The sequence below is a fragment of the Pavona decussata genome, unplaced genomic scaffold (genome assembly GCF_977016875.1).
Source record: "Pavona decussata unplaced genomic scaffold, jaPavDecu1.1 SCAFFOLD_100, whole genome shotgun sequence".
In the NCBI taxonomy this organism is placed as follows: domain Eukaryota; kingdom Metazoa; phylum Cnidaria; class Anthozoa; order Scleractinia; family Agariciidae; genus Pavona; species Pavona decussata.
The window spans coordinates 2,365,183-2,378,808 of record NW_028145515.1 but is presented as its reverse complement, the minus strand read 5'-3'; the positions used below and the strand labels follow the sequence as shown (position 1 = coordinate 2,378,808).

The following is a 13,626-nucleotide window of genomic DNA, read 5'->3' as shown; positions in this document are numbered from 1 at the left end:
TTGCAAAAAAATGGCTGACTCAGAACTTTACCCAGAGCAGTGACTTGAAGCTACACAACAACTGAGTCATATTCTTTGAGATCTTCTGACACATCATTTCTTTAATATTATTAATATTTTTTCTTGAAGTGAAGGACAGAGCTCTTTCAGTTTACTGTAAGTTACAGCTGATGTATGTACAAGTTTAGCATGGATGTAGGATCCAGACTCCTGTAGTTTCCTTGAATATCAGATCTCTGGGCCCCTAGAAATCGGTTAAGGAATCAAACCATTTAACTAGTACAAATTAAAATACATCCCAGACACAAATCTGAAGACTATCAAGCTTCAAAAGAACCATTTTCCTTGAGGAATGTTGCACAGTTATTATGTTACTCCAGACAATTCATGGCTGACAAAAATACCTCTGACAATTATTCTATTGAAGGCCCCACTGAAATTGGGGTGCAAGTGGCAATTTGACTTTTAGAGTCCAAATTCCTCCAAAAATGCTCTACTTTAATTTGGCATACAGATGTGTTATCAGATTAGAACCTTTGTTTAGCTCTAGACAGAGGGGAAAAGAAATTACTTCTGAGAATGATGCAATATTCAGTGAATGACACAGGCATAACCGAGTGCTTCTATCAGGAGTCAAAGCTAAGACCTTTGATTACTAGTTCGGATGCTCTACCACTGAGCTACAGGAGACTTCTGGGAGCTAAGGACATTAAACTATGTTCCTGGGACAAACATCCTGCATACTGCTAGGACTGGAATGTCAATGTGTGGCATTATGTGCAATGAAATAATTTATGTGATGGAATATTTTAAGCCTGGTGAATAAATGAGAATGATGTATTATTCAATGAATGACACGAGCACACTCGGAAAAAAGAAATCCGAGTGCTCCTATCAGGAATCAAACCTAAGACCCTCCGATTACTAGTTTGGATGCTCTACCACTAAGCTACAGGAGACTCAAGGACTCCTGTCCATTGGTTCATATTTTAAGCTGAGTCATAAGCTCACTTGGCAAAAACCAATGCTTAAATCACAGCATAAATATGGAACAAGCAATCTGACACAACAACCTGGCATTCTACCTGCCACATTAGAACAAATTTGGAGAAAGATTTGGATGCTAAGGCCAGCAGATCATCACTTGTGCCCTTTTCCCACCGGCCCTTCAATAATAATATTGACGGGCCTGATTTGACTTTGTATAGGTATTGAGGTTAAAATACAAGCAGACTGTATGGTTAAGGTGACAATTCTAAGTACATATAATTGAACTGCTGATTATTGCGGCAAAAATATGAAGCATTGTGGAAAATTCTTATTATTTTTATTTATTTATTTATTTTTTTTTGGTGGAACTACTTATTGTGAACCTGCTTTTTCCCACTCAATCTAAAAAGGAAATTTTAAAATGTCACCCTAACCAGGTTATTGTACTTTTCAGCTGAAACACTAACCGGCAAAAAGAGAGTACAGTGTACTGTATCATTTGCCTAGACTAATAAGGAAGTGTTTTTGTGTGGTTTATGACTATGCAGGGTAAGCAGATCTTAGTAAGGGCTATTGAAATCCAGAAAGAAAATTGGGGGTAACCATGCATTTTTAAGAGATAATTAAGCAACAATAATATTATTCTAAAATCAGTAAAATACAAAGCAATGTATGGCATTGTTCTCCAAATTGAAGCTTTATTATCTCTGAAAAATGGATGGTTACCCCCAATTTTCCTTCTGCTTTCTCAGCATAGTTTTAAACCACACAAAAATATCGCTGTATTAGTAGGCACCACCCATAGGAAACCCGAGTATCTTGAGATGCGCAGAACGTATGCGCAATAACAAAAGTAAGCACCATCCTTAAATAATAAAAAAAAAACAATCTGCCCAATTTCCAACCAGACAGTGGAATAGTTACAATTTTATACTTTTTTTAAAGGATACTCTCCACCAGGAATAAGCTGGAAGAAGAAATAAAAAGGGAACATTAACAGATACTTCTCAATCAACAACATACTGACTCTGAAGTTCAACATTCAATCAATCATTACTTTTTTTTACTGCTGTCAATGGCCATTTTTATACTAGAGGATGCATTATCCATCTGGACAAACTTGGACAAACATGCATCTTGAACAACACACAATCATGGAAGATAGTTTGTCCGGACGCATAATGCTTCTTGTACCCATCTTTATCCCAGAGATGCATAACCAGACAAACAAAAAATGTTTGCCCAAGTTGGTCCAGACGAATGATGTGTCCTCTAGCACAAAAACAGCCAATCAGTGCAGCAGACCTCCCAGAAAACAAGGACGTTTGGCTCAATGGGTTCAACATTCAAGCACTGCAATTGGCTAATTTTGAAACACTTTGTCAGTTTCTACCTTTTTTGCGGTCAATCGGTTGTTCACCATAATGATTGACAGCAGTAAAACACATCGCTAGTTGGGTTTTGTAGTTCAGAGTTCGCATGTTATAAAAGGTGCGATAAGTCAATGGCGTTGAGCAAAAGTTTCCAATTTGATCATTGGCATGTGATGTGAAACAAAATAATGTAAAGCTAATAATTATTAAAATATAAATGTTGACAAAAATCAAACATTTAGGTATATTAAATACTTAATATTCTGCAAGTCTTGAAAAAGTTTCATGTGGCTGCGCCTCGTTTTTTCTACCTACTTGTCAGTGTTTGGAAATCAAATGGAACACTTTACCTCGTGTTTTCTGTATTTTCATAAAATAGTACTTTCTAAACCCTTAATTAGATTACCATTGTAATGTTGTTTCCATTCAAGAGAATCTGGTCGAGTTTAGTCATTCTCCTCCCCTCCGGTGTATTCTCACTGTTAAAATCAATATGCAAATATTCAGACAAATTGTTCTACTTATCTCCACAGATACATGTCCAAATTATTAATAGTATTCCACTTTGCAATATAATAATAATAATAATAATAATAATAATAACTAATAAATCTTTATTAACATATACCAAGCAGCTGAAATTGTTATTTACAAGTTAAAAGTTAAGAAAAGAACTAATAATAATAATAATAATAATAATAATACTAATAATAACGATAATAATAATAATATTTCATACTTACAACACTGTTACGTCTTCTAAAACAATGTCTATGAATGAATCAAGGATTTGAATAACATAAAATTTTCTGTAACAAACATTTAACCTAAACATGAAAATATGCCACTGGGCCAAGTGGTTTGGGCATCGGACAGTTGTAAATTAGGTCCCAGGTTCAAATCCCATTCAGACCACTTCAATTTGTTTCACAGTTGCCCTGTTCTCAAATCTATAGTCATATTGCTACTGTATGTTAATAGCCAACTGGCCTGCCACCAGCCTGTTGGGATTTTTAGCAAAATTATGTTACACTGTCAGGTATGTTCAGTTTGTACTATCTCTTTCAGTGATTTACATAGTGTCTCCAATTACATGTAGTACTGCAGAACTAAACACTTTGACACTTTAATAAATTGGACATACAGTACTGTACATTGGCCACATTTCCCTTTATCATCAAGAAATAAATTATTTTTTATAAAAACATAAATACAGCTTCAGATGGCAAGGATACTGACATAGTCATCAAAACCCAAAAGTATTCCCACAATTTCTTTGTCACTTTTCATAACAATGTGAATGCGAGATCCAATGCACTTGTCTATTAACTCTGTAAAAAGAGGCAAACAGACATCGCAGCTGTCATTAGGGGCCATAACTGTGTAACAACTGAACACAAAAAATTGGATCTTGGTACTTGAATTGATGTTTGTACATTGTAGGCTAACTCTGACCTTCCCTAGGTACACGCATTTAGATGTGATGAATTTCTTTGTTTCTGGGGTTACGTTTATTTGAATGAAAGCTTATTCAGGTGAAACATCCTATTTCTCAGTATTGTGGCAGTGACCTTTTGCTCTGTGGATCTACTATCTCATTTATGCTCTCCACAGGGGCAGTTAATCGATAATTTATTGTCTTTAATTTGCTGGTGAACTTATCATTGAAACAAAGCCCACAGCACTGTGAGGTGAAAATCATGAGGTGGTCAAATGCCCAGGAAGGACAACGTTGAACAATGCCCCACTAAAATTAGGGGGAGGGGTGGGGGACGTGGTGGGGGTGGGGGGTGGGCACTGCTGGTATTGACTGATCCATAAGTACTCTGAAGGTTTATCTAAGAGAGTTTTGTAAGGTTGAAGATTGTGTTTTAAACTATGCAGTCTAGCTTCAATTCCCAGTCACTTGTTTCCTTTCACTAAGATAGCATTGATAAAAGTTTCCATTTTAAAAACTTATCGCAACTTAATAGTTTCACTAATAAAAACTAATTTAAGTACGCTGATAAAATGAAAACTCGAACCGCAGAATTTCATCTGACAGCTACGTTAATCCAACGTTTGGCACGTGCAAGAGCGGAGGTAGGAAGCTAAGTTTCAGCGCTTCGTTGGATTTCTTTGTAATTAACACGACTAACTTCTCGAGCTTCATCTATAGCGATTTTCTTTTCGAATCTACAAGTAATTCCAACAAAATAAAACGAAAAAGGACGAAAACTTACCGAGTGGAAGTAACTGAGATTCGTTTCCCGCGGCCGCCATCTTGTTTTGCACGTATATGACGTACTTTGCGTTTGAAAGCAAAGGTTCTGGCCAAAATATAGCAGGCTCTACTTCTGTTACAAAAGTCGAAAAGAAACCAAGTTGAAATAGACATGTAAATCTTTTTCTGGTAGTAATTGTCGGAATATTTCCCTGGTTTGGAAAACCTACCAACGTAATGGCAGGGGCAGCTCTTAAAAGACTTATGGCTGAGTATAGACGTAAGTAAAGTCGAGCAAGGTAACTTGCTAGTTGGTTTAATTTGAAGTTAGCTCAACGCAACATCACGTAAGCTTAATCGTATAAGCTTAATGTTCACCTCGGTGTAAGAACCTGACAGATTTTTTCTCTGTGTTGTGTGTTATTGTTTTCCTTCCCTGTATTGTTTTGATGTTTTTGTCTCCTTCGTTTTAAGTCAGCTGTGAGTTTTACGTACAGGTTCTTACACCGGCCGAGGTAAAACCGTTGAAATGCCTACATAATAGAGGCAACGTTTTATCTTTATTACAATTCAAGGGCAAAAAAGAAGTTCATACAGTGAATTAAACAGAGCCATAAGGATAGCCTACAAAAGAGTCGGAGACCCCATACACGGCAGACCACATCTATCTACAACGTTTTTTTCATGTTTTACTTTAAAACCAACTAAGAAACGTGTTTTCTCCACATACGGTTAATCCTTCAGAGAGGCACCCAAACTATACAAATGCACCTGAAATTGTTCAGCGAGGTAAGGAGATCGATCTTAGAAAAAAATTCCTACCATGGGAATGGAGGGATGGATATGGTTTTGGTACCATGGGATGGGAGAGGATGATTATTTTCTGGAACTGCACATTTTTGTTCTGTTTTTTGAAATCTAATGATCTACTGTTTTGATTTGTTTCTCTTTTCATAGAGCTGACCCTGAATTCCCCAGATGGTATTTTAGCAGGTATTTTGTATATACAGTACTGTTGTAGTGTGTAAACATAAATTAATATTATGTAGCCTACAAGTACCGAATCTTTCTCCTATGAGCAATAGAGTGTAAAGCAGAACATGCAATTCAAAACAACCACTGAAGGTAATTTTTTGTCGTCAGTGACAACTTCACAACTAACCCTTCAGTTAGTAACTGTCAGGTTTTTGGTCCGAAGGCTAGGTTGGTAACTTCATTGCTGTGTTGTTTCCTTAGACAAGAAAATTTGCTCCACATTGTCTCATCGGCTCCTGACATTGTCTTTCTTCATGCGGGTGTATAAATGGGTACCGGCAGTCTGCTGGGGGTAACCCAATCTTGTACCCAGAATCTTCAGGCTTTTTGGTCAGCGGGGCAATGCTGGAAAGACTCTGGGGACATTGAAAAAATGCAAATTTTTTGATCGTCTGTTCCATAACGATTTCCATTGTTTTACTGCAGAAATCCTGTGGTAATAAAATTCGATGTCCCCAGAGTCTCTCTTGGTGACTAACTGCTGGCCAAAGAGCCTGGGAACTCTGGGCACGAGATTGGGGAAACCCTATGGGCGAGCATCCCACCCAGGGGGGAGCAGCAATACTCTTAGTTGATTGACATGCTACAGAAACCGGGTCAATGAGTTCAAGCCGTGAGGGCTCATTGTGTGGCTTACCATACTTTTTAGGTCAGCAGGAGCAAAATTTTAGTCACCATGGTACGTATAAGGATTCCAAGAGGGTTGATTAAGTGCAGAAAACACATATATTTGGTTTCCACAGAAGCCAAAGGCGGTCATTTATAAGTCATCCAAGCTCTTAGTGTGTCAATGAAATCATTCAATTTAGTCACTCAATCAATAAGATGTTTGAGCCTTTTGCTTCTTTATTAACTAAAATATTCACAACGATGTATTATTTAGTAAGTGACACAGGCATACTCGGAAAAAAAAAAATCTGAGTGGGAGACCTCTGGGAGCTAAGGCTCCCACAAGTCTCCCATAGCTTACTGAATAATGTATCATTCTCATTTATTCGCCTAGACTTAAAGTTTTCCATCATATTTATTCCATTCACAATGATCTTTTTTGTTTTGAAGTATTTGGGGCAAATTGCTCTCCTCATTGTAGAGAGATGGCTCATCGATCATTTTGTTTTTTTAATTTTGCTAGGTCCACTTAGTGAAGAGAACTTCTTTGAATGGGAAGCTTTAATAACGTAAGTCTCAATTGCCATTGCCAAATTGCTAACCTGCTAACATCTTGAATTTGTGAACGCCACTTTGGGCGTGATGCTCAACGAATTGGCCTACAAATTCTGAAGGTCTCTGAAGAGTCTCTTGGCCGACACGAAACGCCGCATCAGACCAGCCACAAACATTTCACAGTCAAGTATTTGACAATTTTTCAATAATAATTATTGAATTGTATCAGAAATTTAAATTTAAAATTGAATTTTTAATTTAAATTATTAAAAGGGACTGAGAGAAACTGATGGTTGTGAGAGGTGTGTCCACACTTCCTAAGGATTTATCAAAAATCACAAATTATTATAGATTAAGCAGAAAAACTAACGCGGAGAGATTTCGACGTTTCGATGACATCCTGTCATCATCCTGTCATCATTATCATTCAGATTGATAATGATAACAGGATGTCATCGAAACGTCAAAATCTCTCCGCGTTAGTTTTTCTGCTTAATTCAATAACAAAAGTCAATCTTATACGTAAATTATTATAGAAGAGAGAAAAAACAAGGGAATTTATCCATTAAACTGAGATGTTTAAACAATGAGCCATGTGGTAATATTGTCTTGCTTGATCTACTGTTAAACATACACTGTACTCATTGGTAATATACTGGTAAAGTGTTTAAATTGAGCTTTTTCATATCATAGTGTACAAAATACATGCCTGCATTATAAACTTAACCGACATGTATACATGTACATGTTTACATTACAGAGGGCCTGAAGGGACCCCATTTGAAGGGGGTTTATTTACCACAAGGCTGGTGTTCCCACCTGACTACCCTCTGAGTCCCCCAAAGATGAGGTTTGTCTGTGACATGTTCCATCCTAATGGTAAGTTGGAATAGTCTGACAAATTGCCTTCATCTACCTTTAAAAGTCCATTGAGCAGTTCCAGAAAATATCCATACTACCCTCACAGAGGGATTTTTTGTTTTGCACCCCTTCTCTCCCCAGGAAATTCCAGTTTAGCTTCATACTTTGCTTCTAAAATTTTGACTTTTAAGTCTCCCCCCTCCCCACTAGGAATTTCTGATGACCTACCTTGGGGTGGGTATGGATTTTTTCTGGAACTGCACATTTTATTTTAATTACAACATACTTGTTGTAATTATTACAACGTACAAGAACAGATAACCGAACATTGGACAAACAGCGTTATGTTCTGTATGCCCCAGGGACACTCAAGGAACTGAGGAAGACCAAGGCAAGATGGAGGGACGACTTAGATAGTTTCCTAAAACACTGGCACTGTATGCGTGTCTTGCAAAATGTGGTCCAGTGGAGGGTTTCAATGGGGAAGGCTTATGTCCAACGACGGACTTTAGCGGCTGAAACTACTACTACTACTACAACATACAACCCCTTGATTGATTTGCTATTCAATAGCTTTGGCTTTACAACACTCAGTGGTAAACCACTCTAATTATAATAATTGTAATTTCTTGTCTCTGCTTGGTAGTGTACCCTGATGGTCGAGTGTGCATCTCCATACTTCATGCCCCTGGTGATGACCCTATGGGATATGAGAGCAGTGCCGAGAGATGGAGTCCTGTGCAGTCGGTTGAAAAAATCCTTCTGTCAGTTGTCAGCATGCTTGCAGGTAAGCACCTGGTTCCCTTTTGCCTGATCAATTTCTTCCATCTTGAAAAAGAAAGTTGCATAATGTGTCGTGCTTAGCCATTGGCAATTTTTTTATGTCACACATAAACATTAAAAACCTCCTTAATGTTTATATTAAATTGAAATTTTTATTTGAAGTTTGAAAATACTTTCCAACTGTTTGTTTTTGCATGGACAGCATATACATGTAAGCATTAATTATTATATTTTTAAAAGTCACACCTTCTGACCCAGTCTGCAAGAGAGCAAATATCCAACATATATGATCAACACATGCTCAATGCAGGGTTTTTAGCATTTTCAAATTCTTTTTAATTTACGTTTAAGCATGGAGGCGCTGTAGTGTAGTGGTTAGTGTGTCAGACTTTTCGATCGGAAGATCACAGAGCTGATGGTTTGAGGCTGTAGGTTGGTCGCTGCATTGCTGTGTTGTTTCCGTAGACAAAGGACTTTGCTCTGGACACATTGTCTCTCTTCACCCAGGTGTATAAATGGGCACCGACAACATACTGCTGGGGGTAACCTTGCAATGGACTAGCATCCCATCCGGGGGTTGTACATGTAGCAATACTCCCAGTAACTTAATTTGTGCTACAGAAAACCATGTTAAGCTCTCTAGTGCTGTGTGGGCCACTTAGGTTTGTAGTGTGACTTCATCTTACCTTCTGTGTGGACAGGTGGAACTAACTTGTGTGGAGGGATAAAGAAATACTTTTCCATGCAGTAATGTAATGTGTATGTTTGGATGGGGCTTATATCTTCAATTTCTAATGCTCAATTCTGATCACTTCTTTGCCTACAGAACCCAACGATGAAAGCGGTGCTAATGTAGATGCCTCTGTAAGTATAAAATGTAATAATTATTAATACGGTATCATTACTAGTTTGAGTGAAAAGTTGAACTTTAAATCTGTGGATAGTATGAATATTAAAGGAACTCACACCCTGATTTCAGTGAAAAGATGTTTTGGCGCAGGTTGTTTCCAATTGGTATTTACAAGTTTTCCATTCATTATTCTCTACAAAATGTCCTCGCTTACTGAAAATGTTGGAAAAAATAATAAGCGCCCACCCTCAAATCAGCACCCACCTCTAGTAAGCGCCCACACTCATGGGCAGGGCGGTTAATCGAATTAATATCGTACATGTACCGATTCAATGTCTATTTCCACATAGCTAACAAACGAAAGCTCAAATTGCACTTAACAGTGATGGTGCCATGTAATTAATTTTTGAAGATGTCGTTCTGTACTTTCACATTCAAAGTTCAATAAAAGTGTTTGTAGTTTTAAGATTCATGCAGTAACTTCAAGGCAGCTGCTTAACAGTAGCCTGGGTGTCCAAGAAAATGCTCTGGGCGCATAACTTTTTTGCATGGTAGGCTCTGATACTCTCAGCTTTTGGCCTTTTGGGCTCCTTGAAATTTTTCTAAGGCAATAGCCTTGATTTTAAATTACCTCAAAGTCTGCTGATAATTAAATTGTTCATGTTTAATGTATCCTTTCTTTCTTTTTTTTTTTTTTTTCAGAAAATGTGGAGAGAAAACCGCGAGAAGTTTAATGAGATAGCCAAAGAGATTGTCAAAAAATCATTAGGGCTTTAATTTAAAAAACTTTTTAGTTAATACAATCAAATGCTCAATTGATTTCAACATAAATTATGGTACAAGGTAGAAAATAATAAATTATTATGCGAGGAACATCTCACAATAATTCTCAAATGAATATTTTTCATGGAAAATAATGTATCACACAGTATTTAAAAGGTCTTGTTAAACTGTGTTCACACCATACCAGATAGCTTTTATGGGGGAGCAAAAAAAATTTATTGGACAACAGGGTTTATTTTAGAATAGAGCAACACTACCTTGTAAATTTAATCTGCCATCAAACCAACTTCTAATAAGTTCTATATCTCAGATTTTTTTTCAACACATTGTAACACTGCCCAAGTGTAATCATGTTGCACTCAATATTCGTCATCTGTAGTCAACAGATATCCTGAATTATTAAAAGGTGAATCATTGTATAATGCAATTCGAGGGATTTGATTGGCTTAGCGGACATGGTATACGCCAAGAAATTGCCATTAAATTGTCTGCTGATTATTCTTGCAGAGCGAAATCAGTAAGATTTAGCAATATTTCTTGATTGTTTTTAATAAAACAATTATTCCACTTGCGCTTGTTGGATATGAGATGATTATAGCAAACTCAGCGCTAAGCAACTCGATGGCTATCTATTATCTCATATCCAACATGCGCTCATGGAAAAATTGTTGAATATACGTAATTTTGTATGTTGGAAGAAAAATGGCCAAATTAACACCATTTCCAGCTTTTCTGCAATAAAACTGTGCTTTGTTATCAATGTGTTGAATAATAAAACAATTATCCTACTCAATTGTGCAGATGCCCTGATTTTAGCCTACGGTCTTGTCGGCTAAGTATCAGGTGATACCAGATAATTGTTTTTTAAAAATAATTTAAAATTTCTAACATTTATTTAAATAATTGTTATTTAAAAATATCTGCCAATTTATTCTTGTATTGTGTTTTAGAAGCTGAAATAAGCTGTAAAAAGGCTCTAAAATCTCCAAAAGTATCCTCCTGGGGCATCAGAAACCAATTTCTAGTCCAGTAAACCCTGAGACAGGCCTTTCCTTCACTCATGAAAGACTGATTTGGAGACAATCCACCATATGGAAAAAAATGGCGGCTGTACATTTTACCACAAATTATACTTATCAACCTAGCACAGCCACCAGGCACATAGAAAGTCATATTTTTGCAAAATTCATCCCTGCACTAACAACATTGTGTATGCTAGGTTTGAAGTTTTTAGAACTTTTCTGTGCATTTTTATGAGGCGAGCATACATGTACACTAAGAATAATAAAAGTTATTATGGGTAAATGTACCAGTTGCCATCTTGTTCGGTATGGTGGATTTTTGTGCCAGACCAATGCTATAGTGTTTAGGTTCCAGACTGAAGTGGTACACTTTACACCAAAATCATAGGTTTTCAAATGCTACTATGAGAGAGGCCTGATGTGGTTACCCATTGAATAACTAAACCCATAATTTTACATGTTCTCCATAGTATTCAACAGGCATTTCTTCCAAATCTAAAAAATGTTCAAATGGGACAAGCCCATTAGAGCAGATTTGGTAGACTCTGTTTAAACAACAATATTATTTTATATTTTTACTTCTCAAACTCGTTTATAATTCATGAAGAGAAAACAAAGGAGCAGAACAGTACAGATTTGCTCAGGCACAAAGCCAGTAGACCTGTTATGGTGTGAACAACCATACGCCATCTATTAATCTCTAATTTAATCCACAAATAATTAAAGATCATGATCATTATCATGTATCCAGAAAAAATCCATACCCACCCCATGGAAGGTCATTGGAAATTCCTAGGGGGAGGGAGGGAGGCCTTAGAAGCCAAAATTTTAGAAGCAAAGTATGAAGCTAAACTGGAATTTCCTGAGGGGAGGGGGGGGGGGGTACAAAACAAAAACCTTCCGTGGGGGGAGTATGGATATTTTCTGGAACTGCACAATATTTAAATACAGCATCTTCATCTTAACAACAGATTAAGAATAATATTAAGTTTACGCCAACCAGCAAACAGCAAAAATGATCATGTGACCATGTTTACCCTATAAATAATCTATTATTTGCTGTTTTCAGTTTCTCAGTAACACTGAGCAGTTTTGCGCTAGCATCAAACGTCAGAATTATTTTGCACTATTCTCATCTGCGTACTAATTTTTTTCAAGAAAATAAATGCGATTCTAAATCTCTCTTATAAATCAACAATTTATATTAATCAACTTGTTCTTTAATATCCCCATAAAATAAAATAGTTATCACCCATTAGATAAATTATTCAACATGAGCAAAGTAACTCAACAGAAGCTGTAGCAAGTATGAGATAAAACATGGAATTAATGTAACTAAAAAAGTTACAGTCCTGTTCAAATGTCTGCCACTGACAGAAAAAGTGAGTGTTTTAAGGTGGCTCATAACAGTTTCCAACTTTTCTTTCTGTTACAATTTGATCAATTATAGGTTGATTGCAAGTTACGTCAAGGTGGCCATGTTGGTGGTTGGTGGTTAGGAGTTAACTTCCATTTTTATGCAAACTATGTCAGCAAAATTTCTTTTGTTGTGGCACCAACATGGCGGCAATGCAATCAAGCTATTACTACCTCTCAGTATCACTGGATACTACAACAATGGTATCGAACAAATGCCTAAACACTGGTAAACAAGGCTCCTACAAATATTTTTAAACTTTGCAGAATGTTGCATTCAATAGCTCATTTGAGTTATAATCTTTAGGACTGTTTTTAACAGGTTATATTGTTGCTATGGTAACCTATAGGGTGAAAACTATAACTTGAAGAACATGACATCATGTCCTTTATACACGTTCTACACTCAATGAAACTGTTAAAACACGACAGCCAGGAAAATAACTTGACAAAACATGTTAACTCACAAAAGTTTGATTTACATTTCACTCTTCAAGCCTCTCAGTCATCCACCTCGGCACATAGAGTTTCTCAGACAACTATAACTTGTTCACCAATAATTAGGCATTGGTATGATGACGTTGTATCAACTGATCTAGAGGGTGGTAGTATTTATGCATCGTAACTGGTGCCAGCCACCTTATCTTGAAAAAGACATTTCTGTTGTAAAAATGCTGTCAAATTTGTATGGCATTGCACATAAACTTCTGTAAAATGTGTACAAATAAAATACGTTATGGCATCTAGATCTCCTTCCACAGTAAACCATGGAATGACTTTACTCTATAATTAATAAATAAAAGGCACTATCTTTTTAAGTTAAAGTAATGCTATCTCTTATTTCCAACAGCCTCTTTTACGTCAACTGTTACCAGGGTATAGAGAAGGTGCTCAGTAACCTTCTCCAAAGTATATTTGAGAGAGTTTATTCCATCAGTGGCCATCCGGGCAGCAGAACTTTGCAGTTTGGTAAATCTGTTAGATTTAAAGAGAGAAGAGGGTTAGTTTCAAAAGAAACTGTGGTGCTCTGTACATCAGTGGGGGAGAAGAAACAAAATGTTTGATTCACTTTGATGGAGGACTTTTGTTTGAACATCAGCACTCAAATCTCTTTACAGTGAGCAAATTACCTTATTAACTTTGATG

General features: G+C 36.7%; 3 protein-coding genes across 5 annotated transcripts in view; 1 reads left to right on the top strand and 2 right to left on the bottom strand.

Moving 5' to 3' along the window:
- LOC146472307 (beta-1,4-galactosyltransferase 4-like) overlaps positions 1–13,626 on the bottom strand; it is an 87,813-nt gene that overhangs the window by 61,756 nt on the left and 12,431 nt on the right. The window contains exon 7 of one of the 3 annotated variants that reach the window (XM_085119739.1): positions 10,009–13,455. The exons of the other annotated variants lie outside the window; for them this stretch is intronic. Within the exon in view, the coding sequence (XP_084975865.1) occupies positions 13,311–13,455 (145 nt within the window). The 3' untranslated portion in view covers positions 10,009–13,310. Of the gene's footprint in view, positions 1–10,008; positions 13,456–13,626 lie in introns of those variants that run through there. 3 annotated transcript variants of the gene reach the window in all.
- LOC146472309 (U6 snRNA-associated Sm-like protein LSm5) lies at positions 69–4,687 on the bottom strand. The gene is made up of 6 exons (XM_085119763.1): positions 4,586–4,687; positions 3,599–3,694; positions 3,107–3,134; positions 2,770–2,842; positions 1,941–1,957; positions 69–244 (listed from the first exon to the last, which is right to left on the bottom strand). Exons 1-6 carry the CDS (start codon positions 4,623–4,625, stop codon positions 229–231), a joined length of 270 nt encoding a protein of 89 aa, XP_084975889.1. The 5' UTR covers positions 4,626–4,687; the 3' UTR covers positions 69–228.
- Positions 4,706–12,246, top strand: LOC146472308 (ubiquitin-conjugating enzyme E2 G2-like). Its single transcript, XM_085119761.1, has 7 exons — positions 4,706–4,846; positions 5,524–5,559; positions 6,734–6,779; positions 7,526–7,644; positions 8,273–8,413; positions 9,236–9,273; positions 9,962–12,246. Exons 1-7 carry the CDS (start codon positions 4,804–4,806, stop codon positions 10,034–10,036), a joined length of 498 nt encoding a protein of 165 aa, XP_084975887.1. The 5' UTR covers positions 4,706–4,803; the 3' UTR covers positions 10,037–12,246.